Raw genomic sequence first — 22912 nt, 5'->3', positions numbered from 1 at the left:
AGTTTAGCTTCTGTGAGGCAGGAGAAGTTTGTCAGCTTGACTAGGACTCAGACTAGAAACTCGGAAGAAGTTCCTAGGGAAACTATGGGAGGCCAAAGGCAAGAACATTGAAAAGTTCAGAGTAGGTAACAGCCTGAAGGGAAAAAAAATGGTTTCACAAAAGACTTAGTGAAGAACAAGCCTTCAGAAGATAAAAGCAAGGGACTAAACTGAAGAGGCACATTCTCCATGGTTAATAGCCTGCTAAATTCTGCCCTGCTGGAACTATTTTTGTGAGTGGGACAAAGAGGGAGGAGACTCCCTCTGTGCCCTGCAGCCCTTCATCTCTTCTTAAAATCCGCTCTAGAAAGTTTGAGGAAAGACTGCAAGGAGGGAAGAGGTGAAAGTCCCATCATGCAGCTGGTGATCCTAAGCTACAGAGAGAGGGAAGGGACTCCCAGGGAGAGGCCAAAGTAGGTAGGATAAGGAAGGTTGTGTCCTGAAAAGCAAGGACTTGTGGAAGCAATGACTGGGGGGATTGGAGAACGGAACCAAGGAAAACATTGTACTGGGCTGAAGTTGAACCTAGGGCATCTAGGCCCTAGAGCAGGGGTCAGCAAACTTTAACACTCAAAGAGCCATTTGGACCCATTTCCCACAGAAAACAAAACACAGCCACAGAACTCTTTTGATCTCTGAAATGAAAATAACACTGCATATATCGTTTTTTACCTTTATGTTATGTATAAAAAAACTATAGTGTGTTGCATTTATGAAACAGATCAGGGGCTGTGCCGGCATGGGTCGCAGATCGGGGGCTGTGACGCGTATTTTGAGCAACGGAGCTGCAGCAGAGGGATTCAAGAGCCACGTGCGGCTCGGGAGCCGCAGGTTGCTGACCCCTGCCCTAGAGGGTGGATGGGCTGTGCACCAGCAATTGCAAGGGAGCTCCAAAGGAGTATGACTTGTCTGGGATTGCTGGACCCAGACAAGGACATTCTACTTGTTGCTTGTATTGTTGCACTGCAACTAAATGGGTGAAGAAGGCACTGCTTCACATAATGCGTTAAACTAACCAGGTTATGTTTTTGACTACTGGGATCTAGTTGTTTGAATGGTCCTGTTTCTGCTTCCTCCTTAAGATTGTGAAAATGAGGTTTTGTCAAGCCTCTAGAAGACTGGCATATTTGGCTTGGTGGGGTACAAGTTGTGCAGTCCTGATGGCTGGGGCATGTTATTTTGCAAGCAACACTCAAGTCCCTTCCTGGAGTATCATGCTGATACCACATTCTGGTTCAAACCACAAGTTGCTTTTGAGAACACAAACCAGCTTGGTCAGTAATTTGCATGGAACACTGTAAGAGCACTGAAATCCCAGGAGGCTGCAGAATCTCGTTTTAAGTGTTTGTGACATCTGCACAACCGGAGAGTAAGACAAAAGAAATGGAAGAATGCCACAGAGGGAAATGCTGGTTTCTTACTTTTATTTAGTAGTTCCTGCTGCCGAGAGGCCCCATGTGCCTGGTCCCTAGACGGCAGGAGAACACTGCTTGAGCATAACTGCAGCTCTTCCCTTTAGACCCACTGGATTCAGTTAAAAAAAAATACACACCTTCCACTCCTCCTTGTATATATCTTCAGAGTTTTAAATAAAATAAATTAAACACGCGGGGTAGAGGGAGAGCAGCAGCTCACAATGAGGAGGGGGAACGCAGGAGTGAAAATTATTTGCCAAACTTAGCCTAGCTTCAGGCCTCATTGCAAACATCAACACAACAGGATCCAGGACTCCACCCTTTCTATTGCCCTGTCCCCAACAGGTCCGAACCCTTGGAAGGACACAGAAAACAGTGTGTGTACTCCAGTCCCAGAAAACTTCACACTCAGGTCAAGGTGGTTAAAATTTCCTTGACATCTTCCTCTTTTCTCTTTTTTTTGGCCTTCCTCTCTATCTGCTGCTTCTCTTCTTCTCCATACCCCGCCTCCCTCTGTGCTGTATAAAACATTTCCTCAGTGAAGGATGAGGATATAAAGCAATTAAAAAAAAATCTTACAGGAAATAAGACCAGAGGATGGAACTAAGTGAGTCCCAGGAAATGCAGAAGGTGCTGTCTTCTCACATCCAGCCAGACCCGGACAGGAGAGGGGCAAAGCATGGAACCCCACCCCACCCTCCCAAGAGGTTAAAAATATAATGACGGCAAGGACAGTTAGGCTGGGTCACGTGAGGCTTGAGGGAGGCTTAGGGGCCCCTTGCTGGCAGGCTGGGATGCTACTTCTCCGTCAGGGACAGCTGGAGGATGCGCTGCAGCTCCTCATCCTCCTCCCGGCGCTGGCGCTCCCGCTCCTCCTGCTCCCTCGAGGACAGCTCCATGGCCAAACGCAGCTGCTCGTCAAAGCTGGGGTAAGGGGGAGGCAGGACCGAGGAGCTGCTTCCATTGGTGCTGAGCGCTGGGCTGCCCTCGGGAGGAGGGACCACACTGCCACCGCCCGACTCCATGGTGCCCAGGCCTGGCCCTGTCTGAAGGAACATGCTCTCTTGGATAGCCCTGAGAGGACAGAAGGGGAGAGGCGGGGATGGTGTTAGCAGGCAGGGCAGCCATCTGTGGCTTGGTCATGCTTTGCAGCCTGTCATCTCATCTTGCCCTCAGTGCTTTCAGACCGGTCCAGCTGCCCATCTCCACCTCACTCTGCCGTTCTCACACCCCACCCAGTCTGGGCTTGCCCTCCTCCCACAGGGCCTCCCAGCAGCTGCTGGCCACCAGTAAAGAGTGCATAAGCCTCTGACCGGACCGGTTTCCACTGTCTCCCACCAGTATTGCCTTCCAGCCAGCTTTCAGTAGAAGACCTTGGGCTCTCTACTAACAGCCATCCTCATAACTTTTGACAGCTCACAGGGGAAAAGGGGTACATGCAACACCCTTGTGTTCACCCCAAATATCCCTGCCAGAGAAGTCAACCACCCAGGCTAATCAACCAAACACTGCCACAGTCCTGAAGGCTCTTCGCTGTTGTAGTTTTGGTCATCAAGCAACTGCCTGTCTTACAAATCAGGGTGTGTTTTACCTTATGGATATTTAGTAGCGGTTTTGATTAGGATGCTTTACACTGGCTTTGCTTGTATATAGGACAATAAAGTTGACCCTCCCTCTGCCCACAACAGCACCTCCCAAAGTCTCACCAGTCAGAGCATGGTACTCGGCTTCTCTCTGAGTACAGAGAAAGGGGCAGAGGAGCTTCAGCTGAAACAGTTCTAGCAACACTGACCATCTGAGGAAAGGAGGGTATTTTGTGTCCACATGCTGCATTTAGACGCATGTGCGTCCTCCAACTAAGTTCAGAGACTTTGGGCTTCTCTATACAAGGTATTTATTGCGTGCTTGTGGTCCCTCACTCATGGAAGTTTGTCATCAGGAAAAGGCAGACAGAAAGTTAAACCAGCTCAATCCACACAGCTACAGCTGTGATGAGGTGAATCAGTAGCTTTTCTCTGTACCTTTTTGTATCTCGCTGAGTTTGGCCAGGAACATTTTAAGCCTCTTCAAAGTGATACAGGATCAGTACTGCCAAACTAATGTTCTGGCAGTACCCCTGTAAATTCTTCAATCTCTCAGTTACAGACCTTAGGATAATAGAACTTATTGGTGACCAAGAGTAAGCAGTTATAAGTACACTCTCATTCTCTCTCTAGCATCGTTTCCCAGGTGAACCATTATATTCTGTCTGGGCAGGAAGGATGAGAGAAGGGACATGTGCATTTAATCAAGGAAGATGCTCTCATCACGGAATATAAAGGAGAGTGACTGGAGAGAGAGAAGGAAGAATTGATGTGAAGCTGATGGAAGAGACCATGCGAGGATTTGGAATCCAGATGTCATTTGTAGGCTGACGCCACACAGTTATGTACTTTTGTTCAAATCCCAGTGGGGAAGAACAACCCTTAAATAACCCAGTGTGGCTTAGTGGTTAGAATGTTGGGGAGACCCAGGTTCAAATCACGCCATAGCTATGAAACTCGCTGGGTGACCTTGGGCTGGTCATACTCTTACAGTTTTACTCGTCTTGCAGGGTTCTGTGAAGAGAATTATGGCCCTTAAGCTTCTTGGAAGAAAGCAGGATATAATTATGATTAATCAATAAATAGAAGCAGTGAAGGTTTAGATGAGAGCTAATGAACTGAAACACATTTCAGATACTTTGAATTTGTAGCTGCTGGGTGGATTAAGTAATTAGGGAGTGAGTGTTAGTCTGCCCTGTTCTGAGTCCTAGAGCAGGTTCCCATAAAGGGGGTTGTATTGCATAGGTTCCACCAGGTGAATGGGAAGGAATTTATAATGGTTCAGGATAGTTTTCTGAAGGTGTGCCAAGGCCTGATGACCTTCAGTGTATTAGAAAAAGCACCACAGATAACAGCTTTAAAGCTGCCTCTCCAACCATTCAGTAGATAAAAGCTGCTTTTGCTGTGGAAGCAAAGGTGTTTGCAGCTTCATTTCCAGGAATGGGAGGATGTGCATCCTGCTGGACTCTTCAGTAGCAGGAGAGAGGCACTTTATAAAATTCCTGGCAATAGGCGCTGTCTTTCACTCGCAGCCTTGGGAGAGGCACTGATGCATTGCTCACCCAGATACATTTGGAAGCCCTTGGAGCATCCCTTGGCCTACACAGGGATTTAGTACAGCTGCAATAAAGGGGAATGTTAGCTTCTTTTTGCTTGTTTATACCCTGCACCCACTTTTCTCCATTTTATTCAATAAACTATCTATCGTCTTTAACACAGATACAATGGTACCTTGGCTCACGAACTTAATCCGTTCCAGGACTCTAGTTGTGACCCAAATTGGTCGTGAGCAAAGTCAAATTTCCCCATAAGGTTCAATGTAAATAAGGTTAATCCGTTCTGTAACTATTTTTTTTAATCAGAAAAATGTGAAGCAAAGTGACAAAGAACAACAAAGATCATGGCCATCTCCCCCGCCCCACAGCACAGGCGCAATCACGATCATGGCCATAGACGGGCGTGCTCGGGGGCGGGGGGGAGACAGGCGCGATCACGAGAGCGCTTGTGGGGGGGGGGAGATGGCTGAGATCGTGGTTGCGCTCATGCAGGAAAGACAGGCGCGATCTTGGCCATCTCCCTCCACCCAGCACGAATGCAGCCATCTCCCCACCCCACCCTGAACACAGCCGTGATCGCGCCTGTCTTCCCTGCACAAGTGCAACTGTGATCGTGGCCATCTTCCCACTCGGGAGGGGGGCAGGGGGGAGATGGCCACGATCGCAGTCACCAGCCAATGCGGAGTTAGCGACCTGAGTGAAATTTTGTATGAAATTTTTGTTCATGACCCGATTTGATCGTGAACTGAGGTGTTCGTGAGCCGAGGTGCTACTACAATTTTGTTTCTTTCTAGGTATCCTCAAATCTAAAGAAAAATGACTTGGTTGGACCAAGCCACCAGTCTTAAAACGGGGATGTTCTTGGATCCGTTGATGCAGCCCAATTCTTAGGGGGCGATGGGCGCAACCACCTTTTCCCATCTGCTCCAGCAGCACCCTTTCCTGAAAAAAACACGGTGGCTCTAAGTCCACCACGAGAACTCCCTTGGCAACTTCTGAGACTGGCTTACTACCGTGTGCGCCACATGGGGCTGCCTCTGTAGAGCATTCAGAAAATTGGAATGGTCTAGAATGCCATAGCTAGACTACTAGAGAAGATTTAATGGGAAAGCTGCAATCACACCTCTCTTGAAGATGAGACACTCTTTGCTAAATGGGCTTCCATGCTTGATTAAAAATGCTTGTGCCGCTCCTGGACAGAATCCAACTGGGCACTTATGCCGCTGCCAATTCTCTTACAATTCCTGTCTGCAAGTGGACCCATCACAACTGGAAACAAGAGAGAATGCTCATTTCTGGAATGGGGCAGATCGGTGGAGGTCGCAGAGGGGAGCTCTGCTGATTTGTCCCAGTCCAGAAATGAGCATTTTCACTAGTTTCAGGGTTTCCTTTGGGAAGTGACAAATTGTTGTTGCACAAGTGATGGGTCCCACTAGCACAACAGAACTGGTGAGCAGAAGTGTGTGCAGCCCACTGGATTCTGCCCCATCAAAGTCTTAAGTGGCCTGAGCTATGGAACCTAAAAGAGCGTGTCTTTCCGCATATTGTAATCACAGGAGGCCCTAGTGATGGTTTGCCTATTTCAGGAAGTACATTGGAAGGTGCATGGCCTTCTCTGTACCCCTTTCTTCCTTCTCCTTCCTCTTTTCAGAAAAGCTGCTTTGGACTCAGGCAAAGAAATGGTGGAAGGAAGTGGCATGCAACCTTTTCCCTGATGGGCATTTCCCTCTGCAATTTAACCCTTCCTAGCTGCAGTTTCCAAACATGCTTTGCTAAGTTCAGTATGTTTGGAATCTTATGGGAATATAGCTTGATGAGGAGAAATTGTGTTATGTAGGAAAATCATTACTTTCCTCTGCAAATGCTTGTGGCTTCTCTCGCCTAAATTCTCCTCTCTGCTCAACACAGCTTTCCTCTTCTTTAAAAAAGGCTTTGGGGGGGGGGGGGTTGATGCATGCATTTGCTTCTAGCATTCATCCTATCAAGATGGCTGGCAGCCCCTGAACTTGGAAGCTGATGATCATCCAGTGCAGAGTGGGAGGAGTGCTGGAGTGATCTTCGCCTCTCTCATTCTCCCTCTTTGTATTCTCACCAGATGGCTGTTCTTGGCCATCTAGCAGAGGTACTTTGGAGGGGGAGGGAAGGAGGCTGCTGAGGATACAGGCTATGTTGCACCCTCGTCCCCTCCCCCACAAGTGCCCCTTTACCTCCTCTCCAAGGTCGACATCCTGACCTCAGAGAGACAGCCAGCAGTTCTTTCAACACCAGCTGCAGGGGGCACAGAACAGGTTAGAACATGGATAACGTCAGAGTTCTGCATCCAGCCATGGATCCAAAGTATCCCATGACCCCCGCTAAATGCTGTCTAGGTGCCATGGGGTTGCTCTCTAAGGTACTGTTTTCACTGTGCTGAGATTTCATGTCAAGTTTATGAAATCTTGCACTTCCACAATTGGGTCAGGGCTATGTGTATATCCTGAATCCTCACAGAATTGGGTACATAATTGAATGTTCTATGAGTGCAATGGTCAATTTATTACATAATTAATTTTAAAAACCTGTTCATCAGCTTAAAAAGTCAATTGGCAGTGGATTAAGAAAACCCTTATTTTGTAATGCAAGTGCATATACAATTCCTCTTCAAAGAGGGATGCCCCCTTCCCCACGTAAGAGTGCCTATCTTTTCTAGACTAATGCCTGTTACATATAGATTATCTGAAAGCAAAGCCTGCTCCTTGCCTCATACGTTTTGTTTTAATTTGCAAATAAAAGACCAATCAACTAAAACTCAAAAGATCAGTTGTTTAAGTTCATTGAAAAGGCTGAGCTTCAACCCTGCTTCTTATGAATCTTGGTTTTCTCTTAAAAGAAAAAAAGGAAGCTCTAATACTGCTTGCAACACTGTGACTGTATGACTTGGGGAGACCTCAGAAGCTGGAAGGAATCTCCAGGGCCTGCAGAAGGGGGCTAGCAGAGGATTTTGTGCACACTAGGCAAATATATGTATGTTTGCCTTGATCTGTGTAATTATACAGCAGAGGTGGGCACCTGCTGCAAGAGGGCTTTGCAGCCCTTGGCCTTCCTTTATGGCGCCCCAGCAGCCTTCGTCAGTGCCTCCTCTTCCATCCTTTCTAGCCACTGCTGTCACTGCAAAAAGAACAAGAGAGGGACCAGCAGGCACGGCAACCATGTGTGCATGTCTGCCAGCCTCACACTCACCGTTCCAGCTGCAGTTCTTCATCATAGGATGGGGGATTGGATCCCGGCCGTGTGTTGGTCAGAGCTTCCCAGATGGTGACCTGGGGCAACATCCAAGAACACGCACACTGAAATTGGGCGCCTGGAGGGCTGCATCCCAGGCAACATGCGCACTAGCGTGAATTACAGTGGGCCACAGGAAGCCACCTCCAGGGGGCCATGCCAGCAGCATTAGCTGACGGGACAGGTTTCCCTGGACAGCCCACCGCATCAGTGAATGCTATCAACATGGGGCTAGAGGGCATCTGTACCAGCACTATGTGAATTACGCTCCACTGGACGGTGCCCAGAGATAGGACCGGCCGCCCCTGCCGCCTTGTGGCTGACAAGGACTTGAGGCTTGGACCTGGGATAATGCACTGGCCCCTCAGCTGAGCCACTCAGCTGCTGGGTGGCCTGGGGCAAGCCTAAGAGCTTAGCTACAGATCCCTCCCCAGAGCACATGTGTGAAAAGGAAATAAAAGGCATACAAGATAAAGTCTTGCAAAGGATGCAGTGCTGCATTAGGACAGGGCAGCCAAGAACGATGCCCACGGGGCGTCCACACCCAGCAGCTGGTCTGCTTTGTTACTGCAATGGACTCCTGAGTGGTGCCCACACAACCAACCTTCCCTGGACCGTCGCTGCCCTCTGCTCACCTGGTCTGTCTCTGTGCCTGCGTCCAGAAGGCTCTGCTGGATGGCAAACTGGAGCAAGTCATCATCCTCGTCCCTCATGGGTTCTGTACGGCCTGCGCCCAGCATTGTGTAGCCCTGGGGCACCTCAAATACCGATGGGTCCACCTCACAGGGAAAAGGGTACACTGGGGCCGAGGAGAAAAAAGCAAAGGAACGGTTAATATGCTGCTCAAGGACTGAGGTCATGATAAGAGCCACGCGGGATCAGGCCAAAGGCCTGTCTTGTCCAGCTCTGTTTCTGCACAGTAGCCCACGAGAAGCTCACGACGGACAGGAGCGCAACGGCACCCAACCACTCGTGTTGCGCCACAACGAGCCGAGCCTGGGAGGGACACACCCTCCAGTACTGGTCGCAGTCTGTAGTCGTCGGAAGCCGTAGCTGCTGACAGCCGCCTCCAAGGATCTCTCTCCTCCCCGCCCGCTGCACGCCTACCTCTGGTGTTGCTGGCTGCCTCTGCCCCGGCGCCCGGCTCCTCAGTGCTCTCCGGTGTGGGTGGGGGAGTACAGATCCGCACGGAGCTCAGTGGCTCATCGCAGCCGCACAAGTTGCTAAACGTGATCCGGGCATTCAGCACATGGAAGAGGGGGATCTCTGAAAACAAGCGGGAGACATAGAGGGAGGTGAGACTGACCACCCCCCCCCCAGCCACCCATTTCAAGTCTTTCACTGGCTGCCTTGCCAGGACATTTTCCAGAAGAGCGTAAGAGGAACCACATGCCAGATCAGATCAAAGGCCTATTACGTTCAGTATTCTGTTTGCAGGGCAGCCAACCGGATGCCCAGCAGGAAGTGTGCAAAAGGCAAGCGTGCAAGAACAGCTTTCGGCTTGGAATCCTCGGCACCCAGCCTGCAGAAGCATCCTGCTGTTGCTGCCACTACAGGTAACACATGACTATCACAGCTGGTGGCCACTGAGCCCTTCTTCACAAGCAAGGCCAATGGTCCCTCGCAGTTGCTGCCCTCCTCTTGCTGCCTGCCCCTGCGGGCTGGCTCCAGTCAGTGCTGCCTCCCGGCCTTGGCCTACCATGGCTAGCCGGCATCATCCCTCTCTGCTTGCCCGCTCTCAGCCCGCTGCGCTTTGCATCTCTCACCGATTTTGACAGGAAATCCCGGAGGCAACTTGAGGGTGATGAAGTCCCGCAACTTGGCAAAGTGGGCGTTGCTGATCGCCATCAGGTCAATGATGGGTGTCACCTGCTCCCCCAGGGAGAGGGGGTGGTCCTCGCAGAGCCACAGTGTGGCCTTGAACCTAGCGAGCAAGGGACAGGTCAGGCTCCCAGAGACCCAGGCACCACCCTCCCTCCTCATCTCAGTGCCCAGCACGACCAGGCCCGCGACTCACGGCCCGAGGTGGGTCTTTGCTCAGTCGAACTCACATTTCTCCCACCTCTGCCTCTTTCTTAGCCCTGAAAAGGTGCTGCCCTGTGGAGCGGCCCCACAGCAGGCACACCCCAGCTCGTGCATCCCGATGGCTGGTTCTCTGTCTGTCACCCCAGCCCCAGTTCCGTCTTCCTCTCCCTGCCCCTCACCTCTGCACCTTGCTGGACATCTCAATAGGGCGGCCAATATTGCGCGACTCCAGGTTGAAGTTGGGGTCAAAGTACTCCTCCGGGGTAATCGATGTTGGGTTGGTGGGGTTGGCAGACTGCAGCACAGGGGCCTGCAAGAGTGGGCAGCAGGGGTGGCCTCAGGCACAGATTTGGCCAGGAACCTGCAGTGCTCTTCCCCGGCACCTGCAGCCCCTTCTCCCTGCTAGAGCACCGCCCTCCCTGCAGCTCATGTGTGTGGCTGGGCCACCAGCCCCTTCCCCCAAGCAAGGGCGGGATCGGGCCTTGCCACTCACCCCGTTCTGTGCAGCATGCTGCTGGGCGATCCCCAGGAAGGACTGGAATGGAGTCTTGGAGCCTGTGTGGTGAAGAGAGGGCATGACCCAAGTCGGTAAGTCCCACGTCCCCATCCTAAGAAACCTTGAATGCCACTGGTCTGATACTAGCCTAATTCATGCATCTGAAGTGTTTCTATCCTGCCTACTTGGCCCAACATCCATGGGAACTCACAACTTTGCAACAATGAAATACAATTTCACATTATTGTCCTAGGAGACAGTAAAGAAAACCTTAAAATAGATAAAAGAAGGAAGGAAAGGAACGTGCCTGGAAGGGTCCATTCAGCAGCTTGGTGGGCAAATGGTCTTACAGCGATACCCGTGCAGGGTGCAGGCATGTGGAAGCCCACCTTGCCCCCTCTGTGCAGAGGCAAGGTGGGCTTCTCTTGGCAAAGAGCGTCAAAGCCTAGGCACAGCTCCAGAGAAGTCTGATGGCCTGTCTCTCCTGTGTCCTGCAGATACCAACCAAGCCCCATGGACCGAGTGGCTTTTACATGATGGGGAAGATCTGTTGCCTGGGATCGCCAGATTCGGCGTGCAACAAGGCTCCTCCGCCTCCTGTTGTTGCTCTAGTCCAAGTACCACCTAAGACCCTCCTCCCTGGGCAAAGAAGTCTGCTGCTGCCCAGGCAGGAGGGAGGAGAGAGAGCCAAGATGGCCTCTGCCAGCCTGCTGCCACAAGCAGCTCCTCCCCTCTCAGGTTGCTGTATCAAAAGAAAAAGCCAAGTCCCTAATGTGGTCTGCTTGACCCATTTTTATATTTCTTTTGTCTGCTGAAGGGTTTTAATATATGTCATGAATAACAATAAGTAATAGTTGCATCTTGCAGGGAAACTGGCAACTTTCCTCATTGCTGCAGCACCACGATGGGAAAAGCCGCCGGTGCCAGAATGCCTACGCAGCTGCATTGTCCCTGCGCTAAATCCGGCCATCCCCTGCTCAAGCGGCTCTCCTCCCGTTCCACCCCTGCCAGCTGCACAGCCTGGACGGTACACAAAAAAGCCCCAGATGGCCCTCCTCGGGTTCGTCCTTCCACATCGTCTAAGGGCAGCTGATCTCAGAGGCTGGTATAGCAGGAGAGGGCAATTTCCATTTCTTCCCAGGAACTTACTACATTTATATCCCACCTGCCCTCCAAGGAGCTAAGCTGGCGTGCGTAATTCTTCTCTGCTTGCTTAATCCATCACTTAGGCTGAGAGAGAGTGACTGGCCCGACCTTATCCAGTGAGTTTCATGGCTGGGGGGCAACTGGAACCTGGAGCTCCTCATGGACACCACAGGTGCTCCTCCCTGTGGCCAGCAACTACCCCCTGCTCCACATCAGCATTAGAGAAAGTGCTGGGGGAGGGGTTTTGGCTTACAGCTCCCATTATCCCTCATCACTGGCCAGGCTGGCCAGGGCTGATGGGGGCCATAGCCCAAAACACCCGGAATGCCACAAGTTGCCTGCCACTGGAAGAGGGGAGCTGTGTCCTGGGTAGTGCCTTGGTATTAAGGGCAAATTAGCCCTGGAACGCTCCCATGGCTGCTGGCATTAGCTGGCAGGTGAGAAGCACGAGGCATCGCCAGAAGGGCTGCCCTCTCCCACAGGAACCGCCCTGCTCACGGAGTGATCTGCCTCTGCACATTCCCATTAGAGGTCAGGCAGGAGGTAGGGAGTGAAGGGAGGAACGTTGCCTGTGGGGCCCAGTTGGACTCTCCCCCACAAGTCAAGTTTCCCAGTGTCCCCTGCTTTGCACAGAGGAATTCAAAGATGGTGGGCGAGGCGGAAGCCAAAGCAGTGGAACCACCAAGATCAAGCTGCGGGTAAGGGAGAGGCTGGAGTAGAAATAAGACACCAGCTCCGAGGATGAGCTCATATTCTCCCTTATACCAATGCCGTCAGGAGGAACAGCAGAGCCGTAGATCTGGAGGAACCAAAACTGCCCCCATCTGCCCCAGAACGCCTTTTTTCGGGCACCACCACTGGACCATTGATGGTGGGCTGCAGGAGCAGAGCTTTGTCTCCACCCGCAGACCTCCTCCCTACAGGCAGCCGCTACCTGATGGCCCTCAAGACACCCTCCCAGCCACAACTGGATCGCAGCCTGATGCTCTCATCCGGAAAAGGAGGCGGGCAGAGTCTGCCCTTTCCTCGTGTGCTTGCAATGGTACTGCGGGCCCTTCCAGGCTGCAGTCCTGAACACTGGGGGTGAGCTGCACTGAGTCGCCATGCTCAGGCCTGGGCTGCTGATGCTGTTCGCCGTTACTATCCACTAACCTTGCGAGTCTGTCCACTGGGAAAGGCGGGCTACACATCTCGTAAAGAAACAACGCAAATGAATTGCCACAGGGTGGCCCACCTCGCTGTGCTATGCGCAGTGCCCTCATAGGAGTAAGAACATGAGAAGGGCCCCGCTGGCGCAGACCAAGGCCCAGCCTTCTGTTTGCCCAGCGGCCAGCCAGCTGCCTGCGGGAAGCCCACAAGCAGAACGTCGGTCAACCTGCCGCTTTTGTTTCACAGTGGTGATCTTAAATGGGCCGTGAGCCCTGGGCAGGGCCTCTCCTAGGTCAAGCCCAACCAAGACAAGCCCTGTGAAGTCAGAGGTCAGCGACCACCAAGCAGTCGGCACAACAGAGAAGCAGTTATCTGCAGCACGAGAGGCAGTCGGTTGAGGTGAGGGTGGTTCACAGCAGGAAGCTCCTTCAAGAGCGCTTTACCTTTGTTGCGTGTTTTGTCCTGGTCCGACAGGTGCTCAGTACGGGTTTTGGTGACAAGCTCCACGTTGCTGGCACTGTAAACCTGGCAAGCACAGAGGCCGTTAGTGCCAACCAACACAAACCCACTTCGCAGAAGTGGAGCAGCTGAAGCTAAACCGGCGGCAGGGAGCCCTGATGCTCATGCACACGAGGGACGGGTAGGAACGCAGGAGAGCTGTACCTTGGCTTCGTAGCCACTGATGTTTTCCATTTTCTCTGAGCGCCAGCCCCAGATGCCAGACTTGTTCCTGCAGAGAGCGAGACCCCCAAGTCACACAAGAGAGAGTCCTTGGTTGACACATAAAGCACTGCCTGCCTTTCCAGCCTAAAGACATTAATTTCTTCACATGTGAACTTCTCATTCACTCACACTTTCTTCCATCAACTCCTTCAATCTTGCCCTTGAAAAATGATGACTAGGAAGCAGCAGGTAGAGGTCTTTGGACCAAGACTTGTCTTCTCAGGGGCGATGGCCAGCTTCTCAATTACCAAACCAGAGGCAAAAAGGAGATGCAAAGGTGTGGCGTTCATGGTAATGAGTCTGAAGACCATTTCAGCGGCAGGGTGGGGGCTTTGGCCCTTTGTCATCTGGCAGAAATAGCCACTGCCCAAGGACCTGGGCAGACTTAAGCCTTTTCCACTTCAGTTTCATCTTGGCTGCAGCTGCTCCTGAGGCAGCAAGGTAGCACAGGAGGGGCAGGCCAGCTGGACAGCAATTCCAGAGAGCTGAAGATGAGTGGCACACAGGGCCTTGTCCCCCAGCACCTGCCACCTGAGGCCACTGCTCACTCTACCAATGACAGGGCCAGCCCCGGCAAGGGACCCTGGCGGTTCTGCGTATGTAACACCCTGGCTAAGACGCGGACAGTCCCAGCCACACCCCACACATTCCCGCACCCGACCCGTTTTCCCGCCGCCACTCACCGCTCAAAGGCAATGTTCTTGGTGTCCAGGTGGGTGGAGACGATAGGAGAGGTGAGCCGGCTGGCCACATGCTCCTCGGAAGGCTGCATGGCAGCCAGCATCAGCTCAGGCTCGTGCAAGGCCAGCGACAGCGTTTCCGTGTACACAACCTGCTTGTCGTGGTCGACCTCCATCACCACGGCATTCTCATCTGGCCGCAAGCGGAGGGAGAGAGAGGAGGTGGAAGAGTAACGCCGGGAGAGCGGCGGTCAGTTTCAAGGCCCCCAAACTCACCAAGCCCCCGCAGGGAAAGGGTACGTTCTGACCTTCGCCTTTAAAGATGTAGCTGCGCCGGCCCCGCTGCCAGGTCATGTGCTCAAAGCCCAGTAAGGTTGTGTCGACCCGCAGGTTTTCCCCTCGCTTCCACACCCGGTACACATCACTTGGGCAGATTTTGGAGACCAGGGGAACTGGGAGAGGCAGAGAGAGAGTGAGCAGGGGGGCAGGGAACATGTGGCAGCCACCTTCAGTCAGGACCCCTCTCCACCATTCCCAGCCAGCAAGGCCTCAGGTGATGGGGGAGCTGCTGTCCAGCACATCTGGGGGGCACCAGAGCGGGGAAGGCTGAGTCTGGGCAACTTCTTCGCCACATCTGTACTTCCAATTAAGCACTCTAGCCTCTGTGGGGCAGGTCAAGATGAGGCCCAAGGGTTTCTTGGGGCTTTGAGGGACTCGTTTCCCATCTGCCTGGGCCCTTTCCCATGTCCAACTTCTGGAGCACTGCTGTAATGTCATGTGGCGGGTGTGCCACTGTATAGCCTCTGGGCCTTGATGAAACGGGGGGAGGAGGCATCCTGCTTCCCCAAAATGCAGACCAGGTGATGGCCATTATTCCATGCTATGCCAGCAACGTGCAACTTTGGCCAAGGAACACTGAGCAGTTAGTGCTCCCTTCATTGTCCAAGGAGACCTCATTCCCCAAGCCACCCCAGGCTTTGCTGGGCAGCCTTTCCCCATCATCTGCTGCATCACTTGCGAATGCTTCCGCCCCCAGTGTCCAGAAGATGCAACGCCAGGCACTGACTTACCCCAGCTAGTAAATTCCCACTTCATTTCCACATAGAAATCAGGAGCCTGAAGAGACAGAAAACCAGAAGTGAGGGGATTGATCAGTACAGATGAAGAAAGGCTGTGACAGCAAATTTTTTCTCTCTGGCAGGAGGGAGTGAAGTTTGCCACAGAGAAAACAGTATCCAAGCAATCACTTGCCAATGGGGGTTCAGTATTCAGTCAAATCCAGCTAGAAAGTCCGAGAGTATTTTCAAGCATCCCAGAGAAATCAGGGCTAAAAGCATGGCACATGGTGACTTCTGCTGCCATCCTGAAAATGGGGGGTTCAATGCACCCTCTTCTCAATCCCATTGTCAGGGAATATGAGAGGGAAAATAGAATGGTTGTATGCCTGCCTTTGGCGCAGATGTATGAATTCTAGGCTGATTCTGTCTGTGGGACAAGAACCTAGAACAAGAGTGGAGAACAAGAACTGGGAGCTCCTTCCCCTGCTCCATTCTCTTTTCTCAGATCATCAGGTGGTTTTGTGCATTCCCCATTCCCTTTTTTCCTATTCTAAAAGGTCAAAATGCCTGTCCTAAGGCAGAGTTCCTGGCAGCAAGAGCTTGACCTTATACTCTGCTGCTAATTTTTGGCTTATTGGCACTGCCCCATCACAGGAATGTAGAGCTCAAACAGTTCTCCAACACTCTTTCAGCTCTCTTTATACCCTTGACCTAGAGTGCTTATTCTTCTGAAACAGAAGTACAATCAGTGCTTTACAAAAAAGAGAAGCATCACGTTGGGAATGAAAGAGGCAGTTATTCTCGCTATGCTTTCCAGGCCCAGAGTGGCACCTACTCTTCCGATGAGGATGGTGAGGCCTGTGGACACTGAGATGACGGAGGAGGGAGAGTTCATGTCAAGGCAACTGTCTCCAGGTGCTCTGAAAGACCCTGGGAATTGACAGGGGTTGGAAGCGCTGGGCGGAGACACAGCAAAAGAGCCAAGGGAGACTGGTGCAGCCCCTGACCTCATGAAGTGACATCAGGAGACGGGCTAGCCAACTGGAGGGGCTGGGTCGGTCTGCCTGTCTCCCGAGGGGCCCACCCAGTGGGACGGAGCCTGGAAGAACGGAAAAGGAGGGTTCCTGGAAACGGTTTCTGGTTTGGGCTCCACAAACCTCTCTGTGCATGCTCAAAGACTCTTCCTCAGGTGGCTTTTACTGTGCTGACTGTATGTTGGAAATAAAGTGCTGTTTGCCAAACGAATGTCTGCTGTTTGAGAGAAGAAAGGAAGGAACCCAGCCCCTGAGAGATCCTAGGAAAGAGCACCTTTGGCAAGATTTGTCTCTCAACCTTTGGCAGGGCTTCTGATCGAAGTCTAGAATGGGCACCCCAGTGACAACATTTGTAGACATTAGAGGGAGACAGAAAACACTCAAGGACTAATGTCAGATGGAAAGTGAAAGTACATACTCTGCGTAGTTTATTGAGCAATTCTGGGATGCCAGCTAGACGCTGTGTGGCACGCTGGTAATCGCGATACTGAAGCACCAGCTGTACCATCTCTGGATCTCCCGTACTCACGGCCTCCTGCAGAACTAGAGGGCAAGAAAAGAGGAACAATCTGGCTTTTGGGAAATGTTTTCTGTCCTCAGCATGTCCCTGCTCTGCCCCTAAGTCCAGTCCAAGCTCTCCTCTGTCCTCACTCTTGACACAGATTTGCCAAAAGGGCAGGCACACCTGACTGCAAAGGGCATGGATACCATGCTAACTGTTGCTCAGTGGCTGCTGAAACATTTGCCAGGCCTGGCAGGCAAAGGCAGGGCTTTGGAAAGTGAAGCCAGAAAGACAAGGATAGTACTTCCAACAAAACTGCAGGGAAGGAGGACGCACCCACCTCCATCTTCAAAATATATTGATGGCTACTGGAATGAAAACATCGTGCACCAGGCTCCTTGCCACCACAGCCTGGACGTCTCAGATCCTTTGTTTCTCAACCACTCAGGCATCCCCTGCTCAGCCCTCAAAGCAGCTCCTTCTGCATCCCTGCTCTCCCTCACCTGGGATTTAAAGAGCAGCTTGATTCCAAAGATTCTGGCTATTCCTGAGCCCATGTGGTCTATGCTGACAAGCAGCAGCTCTCCATGGCCTCGAGCAAAGGCCTTTCACAGCCATGTGACCAAATGTCCTTTCAACAGAGAAGCCAGAGACAGAACCTGGGACCCTCTGCATGAAGCTGGCCCCATGACCACTGGCCCCGGGACCCTGACTGACCACTCAACCTTTTGCGTGCAGTTGGTCCCCTGGGGCACCTGAACCAAGGGCCTTCTGCACGCAGCCAGTCCCCAGGACCACACGCCTCCATACCTGTCCAGCCATTGGCATTCTCCTGGCCGACAGTGGCGCTGTGTCGCAGCAGCACTCGGGCAGATTCCAAGTTCCCCAAAGATACGGCCAGCTCCAGTGGTGTTCGGCCACGTGGGTCCAACATCTCAATATCATGCTGTAAGGGAACCACAGGATTAATGATCTGGATGGGCAATCCTTCTCAGCAGAGACTTTCATCTGCACCGAGCCTCAACCCTACAGTTTCTTTGTTTTTTTAGTAGGACTCAGTCTTTCCCATGGGGATTTCAAACTCGTCTCTGTTATCAGGCACTTGTCCCCAGATTCTGCTCTTCTGATTCTGCAAGGAGATCAGGATTCTAGGACAGAATTAACATCTGCAACAGAGACGGGTCTGACCCAAGGGACCATGACATATTCATATCCATTGGCTGGAGAACAAAAAAGCAAGGCTTATTGCTTCCTCCAGCCTTCCCTAGCTTGCTGCCTCCAGATATGTTAGACTACAACTCCAATAATTCCCCAGCCAGCACTGACATTGCGAGGGCACCAGGCTGGGGACAGCTGGCATAATCTAAGCTAGTGTACACTAGGAGCCAGAATTTCTTTTGATATAAACCTACATTACTTCTGGGTCCTGAAAGGCAGTTCCTCTGCAGTGGCAAGGTGCTTTCTGCCAGGAGTTTGACAAAGGTGGCCCTCACGACAGTAGCCTCTGTCCCTGCATTACAGAAGGAGGCAGGACTAGCTCTGCCATGTGCTAACATTAATCTGCTTTACTTTCAGCTGTAGGAAGCGTGCTCTCAGGCACTGCAGTCTATGATCACACGGCCCCTAATTTAAAAAGAATATGAAACAAAGGGCTGGAAAAGTGTACTTTTGAGGGACAGATATTACGTGGAGGGAATCATGGTGCCTTCTGCTGATAGACATCTTCTCTATGTTGAGGGCAGCACAGCATCTACCAACACTGGGTGCAGGAACCACTATATTTCAAGGACTGACTTATGATTTCATTTTGTTTCATTGCATTTATTACATTTCTGCCGTCCAAAAGCCAAAGCTGGAGTACTTAGCTGCAGAGAAATCTCAGAATCAAAGAGTTTGGGTGGGATGCTGGAAGTCACCTCACCTACCCTGCTGTTCAATGCAGGATCTACAATGCCGGAGTCAACTACAACATCCTCAAGAAAGGGTCATCCAGTCCCCGCTTAAATAGCAGCAGTGAAAGAGAGCCCACTGTCTCTCCGGGCAACCCGCTCCACTCCCAAACAGCTCATACCATTAGGAAGTTTCTCCTAATGTTTAGAGGAAATCTACTTCCCTGCAGTTTCCTCCTGCTGATTCTACCCCCCCCCCCCCCGTTTGGAGGAACAGAGAACATGTCTGATCCACCTTATGCATGACAGCTCTTCAGAGATTCAAAGCCTGCTATCAGGTGTCCCCTCAGCCAGACTAAGGATGCTCTGCTTTTCCACCCTGCTTGGTTCCAAATCTGGCTGTGTAGTGGCAGATCCGGAACTCTTTTAAACCAACTGCTTTGTTTAGAGAAGCCCAAAATCGACTGTAACTATATTAGCTGAGACTAATTTATCCGCACATGCAAATCAGCTATCTGCCAAGAATATGTGTGGCCACAGGCTGAGTGACAATCCCTCCACCATCAAATTGCCACTGAATAAGAAGAGTCCTTCTGGATCAAATCAAAGGCTTATCAAGTCCAGCATTCTGCTCCCACGTTCACCATTCAACTGCTCCCATGGGAAGCTCACGAGCAGGACACAAGCGCAATAGCAGCCTCCCACACACATTCCCCAGCAACTAGCATATAGAAGCATATCATGTATTTAAGATCTGTAGCATGGCTTTGGGACAGGCAATAATCCCCAATCTGCCTTGTATAAATGAAATTCTAAGACCTCCCAGGATGAACACTTTGTCACCTATTTCTACACTCACTGCTTCCCACTTCTTAGCAAAGAAAGCAACCAGGTATTTTTATGCAGTCTGTCATGTAAGGCAGGGGTGGGCAGAAGGTAGATCTTGACCTACTAGTAGATCTCTCAGCAATTTGCAGTAGATCAGCCAGGATTTTGACTCCCACTTACTTAATAATAGCAACAATAAAATCACTCCACACTTCTCTTAAATTATACTACTGAAATGAAGAAAGCTTCAGATGTGGAATTTTGTGCAGAATTACAGTGAACTCCATTCAGTGCTGGAGCTCACAACCTCCTAGATGCAGAATTCTTTAATCTTGAAAGTATGACTGGTCCTAGGTCCCAGTCGGTGTCTTTTAGGGCTTTAGCAAAAAATAAAGATGATCCCATAGGTCTGCCTAACCCTGACCTAGGGGTGCTTGGAGATCAGCTTTAATGCTAGCCTTGCAAAAGCATTGAGCATCCTGAGATGGCTACTCAGCGGAAGGTATGTAGGGGTGCCTAATGCCTCCAAATGTGGGAGGCCACCTGTCTTACTCATCCTGCCAAGTCACTCCCTTCCCTTGCTTCCCTTACCTGAGGCACTTCCTATTTGTCCCATCCCTGCTCTGCTCCTGAAGGATCATGAGATCTGGAACCTTCAGAGTCAAGATGCCTCTGAATTGCACCTGCTTGAGACACAATGGTTGATCCCATAGCCTGTCTGCAAATTTTCCAGAGGCATTCACCTGACCAATGCCAAAAGCACACTGCTGGACTAGACAGAAATACAAGACCATAAAGATGGGATTAGAACCCCAAGGAAAAGGTGGGATTTGAAGTCCAAACATCAATCAAACCATTTCCTTGACCTCATTATTGATGCTGCAATATTCATTTAACAGAAAGCAAACTGGAGAAACTGCCAAAGGTGACTATCCTAAGACCACAAGCTGAATAGAAGGCAGAGACCCTAGAACAACACCCCTGCCCCCTGGCAATAATTTTCCCTTGCAGAAATTACCACTTTGTTCTGATCCAGCATTGGCTGTAATGTAATGGCATGTCATACTTGGAACAGACTTTCCATGTTTTTAGAGTCAAAGAAAAGCCTATTCAGACAGTCTGGTAAAATATTGCTGTATACCTTTATCTCTTAGCACAATGCATGATAAACATTTGAAATTCATTACTGCAAGGGAAGGTAATGACCATCAGCTTAGACTGCAATCCTATACATGCTTACATCCCATCATACCTGTTTAGACAGAAAGAAGTTCTACAAGCAATTGCAGTTTCAGATAACTTTTGAAAGAGTCAGACAGATTCAGAGAGGACAGGCCTATCAACAGTTAGTAGCGACAATGGCATGTTTTTGTTCAAATGCAGTGCACCTCTTGTGTATTGAATGCGGGTGACAAACAAAAGGAGAAGGCCACCACTTTCATGCCCTATCGGTAAGCTTCCAGAGACATCTGGGTGGGTATATTCTCCCCCTCAAAAAGAATCTGAAAATTCTCAGGTGCCTGAATTAAGTCTCTCCCCTATTTCCTCTTTCAAAGTGCAAAAAAAAGGAGAGGGGGAAATCCCCATTTTCCGAGTCACTGCCAACTTTCTCCAGCGGGCAACCCACGTCGCCTGTTCTGCATTTCTCTAAGTTCTGAATCAGTTTCTTTGCAAAACTCTCTCCATAATGACCCTCTTCTCTAATCTTCCCCTCTGGGTGGAAGAACAAAGAGATAACATTTAACATGTTCAGTTGTCTAACGAACTGCCACCCACCTGGGCCCTATTAGCCAGCCTGCCTTCACCACTCAGCCCTCCACCACCTTTTCTTAGCACCAGTGCCTGTTCAGTGCTCATTGCTAATCTATTCGACTAGGCAGGAGGTTGAGACCTGGAAGCCGGTTTTTGTGTTGGCGCAACAGTGTGCCAGAACTGGCACCGACATTCAGATTCAAATTATAGATTTTTTAAAAAGAGGGAATGTATTTTCCTGCATATGGAGCTTTAAGAATTAATTTCACCTTTTCAAAATGGTGTTTATCCATCCACTAAATGGAGAGCCAGTGTGCTGTAGTGGTTAAGAGTGTGGGACTGGAACACAGGTGACCTGGGTTCTAGTCCTCGTTCAGCCATGGAGCCCACTGGGTGACTTTGGGCCAGTCACAGATGCTCAGCTCAACCTACCTCACAGGGCTCTTGTTGTGGGGATAAGACTGAGAGCTGGAGGAGAATGATGTAAGCCGGTTTGAGCTCTTTGTAAGAAAAAAGGCAGGATATAAATCTAATAAAGAAAGAAATAGAAACCACTAGGGGTATGACATGCTAGGTCTCAGGGTCAAGGGATGGTCATGCATACTATCATGGTGGATGCTCCTTCAGAACCCACTGAGTGTGACTCTTTAGCATTACTTGCCCTTATGAGCCCAAATCTGGGCTAGGGACACTGCAGGGTAGCGAATGAAGGTGTTTAGGTTGTGGGATTCTGAGCAGATGGCCTCAGAGGAGGACTGCAATTCTCTTGGAGGTTTCTGCTGCCAAGCTGGTAAGGAATGATGAGGCTGGGAATTCCCAGACCAAAGGAAGCATGCTGTTCATCTTTACATCTGTTCTCTAGCCTGCTACTTGAGTTGGAGTGGGAAAAGAGGAAGGAGAGTTCAGGGGTACAGGAATGATGATGGAAATGTAGGATCCGGAATATGGTCAGAAGAGGTCGGACGAGAGGAAAGAATGATGGTGCCATCCCAGTTAGGGTCCAGAGAGATCCCTTGGTCAGTTTCCACACAGTATGTGTCTGCGTGTGGGCATGCATGTGTGTGTTTTGCCAGGATAGAGGAATTCAATAGAAGAGGTGGTCCAACAGGACGCAGGTGAGACCTCGCTTAGAAATAGCCATCTCAGGATTAGTGCTACCTTCTGGGCCTTGCTCACCAGTCCCTCCAGCTCCAGCAGGGATACTAGTAAGGGAAGCCAAAGATGAGAAGCATCTTAAAAGGATCCCACATCACCTCTCCTTTCCCCCGCACATCTCCAGCCCTAGCTGTAAAGGGCTGTACAGGGAGGACCAGGATCACCGGGCAGGAGAGGAGGATCTTTCTGGGTGAGTGAGAGGGAGGGGGCATCGATGGCTTCCCCCATACCTGTCCCTTGCGCAGCTCGCTGTCCAGCGCCTGGTGCCGGTTGTGCCAGACGAGCAGGTGCAGAGGGAAGGCGTCTGCGATGCGGGCCATCCCGTCACCATGTCCCCGCGCCCGGCAGGGTCTCTGCTCCGATCCCTCTCTGCCCAAGGCCTTTCCGGGTGGCGGCAGTCGAGCCAGCGGCTCCCGTCCTGCGCGGCTGTGCGCTGGGCCCCGCTGCGGCGGTGGCGGATGCGCTCCCGGAGGAGAGGCAGGCAGACAGGGAAGGAAGGAAGGCAGGCAGGCAGGAAGGAAGGCAGGAAGAGAGAGGCAGGGAGAGAGGGAGGGAGGGGCGCACGCGCGGCCTGGCCGAGCTTCGCTGCGGCTCCCGGGGCTGAGCCAGAGCCGGAGCCAG

At 51.2% G+C, this 22912-nt stretch overlaps 1 protein-coding gene across 1 annotated transcript; it reads right to left on the bottom strand.

Annotated features, from left to right (window-relative positions):
* Positions 1-1446: 1446 nt before the first annotated feature.
* ANKRD13D (ankyrin repeat domain 13D) lies at positions 1447-22912 on the bottom strand. The gene is made up of 15 exons (XM_044438413.1): positions 22522-22912; positions 17478-17613; positions 16584-16708; positions 15144-15189; positions 14382-14525; positions 14077-14266; positions 13334-13400; positions 13114-13195; positions 10373-10434; positions 10059-10189; positions 9621-9778; positions 8962-9120; positions 8490-8653; positions 7813-7892; positions 1447-2528 (listed from the first exon to the last, which is right to left on the bottom strand). The coding sequence occupies exons 1-15, from the start codon at positions 22609-22611 to the stop codon at positions 2252-2254; spliced, it is 1911 nt and encodes a 636-aa protein (XP_044294348.1). The 5' UTR covers positions 22612-22912; the 3' UTR covers positions 1447-2251.

The sequence above is a fragment of the Varanus komodoensis genome, unplaced genomic scaffold (genome assembly GCF_004798865.1).
Source record: "Varanus komodoensis strain SLA01 unplaced genomic scaffold, ASM479886v1 scaffold32, whole genome shotgun sequence".
Taxonomy (NCBI): domain Eukaryota; kingdom Metazoa; phylum Chordata; class Lepidosauria; order Squamata; family Varanidae; genus Varanus; species Varanus komodoensis.
This window is presented reverse-complemented; position numbering and strand designations above follow the sequence as displayed.

Excerpts from the sequence above, each read along its gene's own strand:
- ANKRD13D (XM_044438413.1), bottom strand. The coding sequence starts at position 22,611 with ATGGCCCGCATCGCAGACGCCTTCCCTCTGCACCTGCTCGTCTGGCAC. Across the intron at positions 9,121-9,620 it reads GGGATTTCCTGTCAAAATCG|AGATCCCCCTCTTCCATGTG; the intron begins GTGAGAGATGCA and ends GCTTGTTTTCAG. Across the intron at positions 2,529-7,812 it reads GAAGAACTGCAGCTGGAACG|GGCTATCCAAGAGAGCATGT; the intron begins GTGAGTGTGAGG and ends CTGTCCTCTCAG.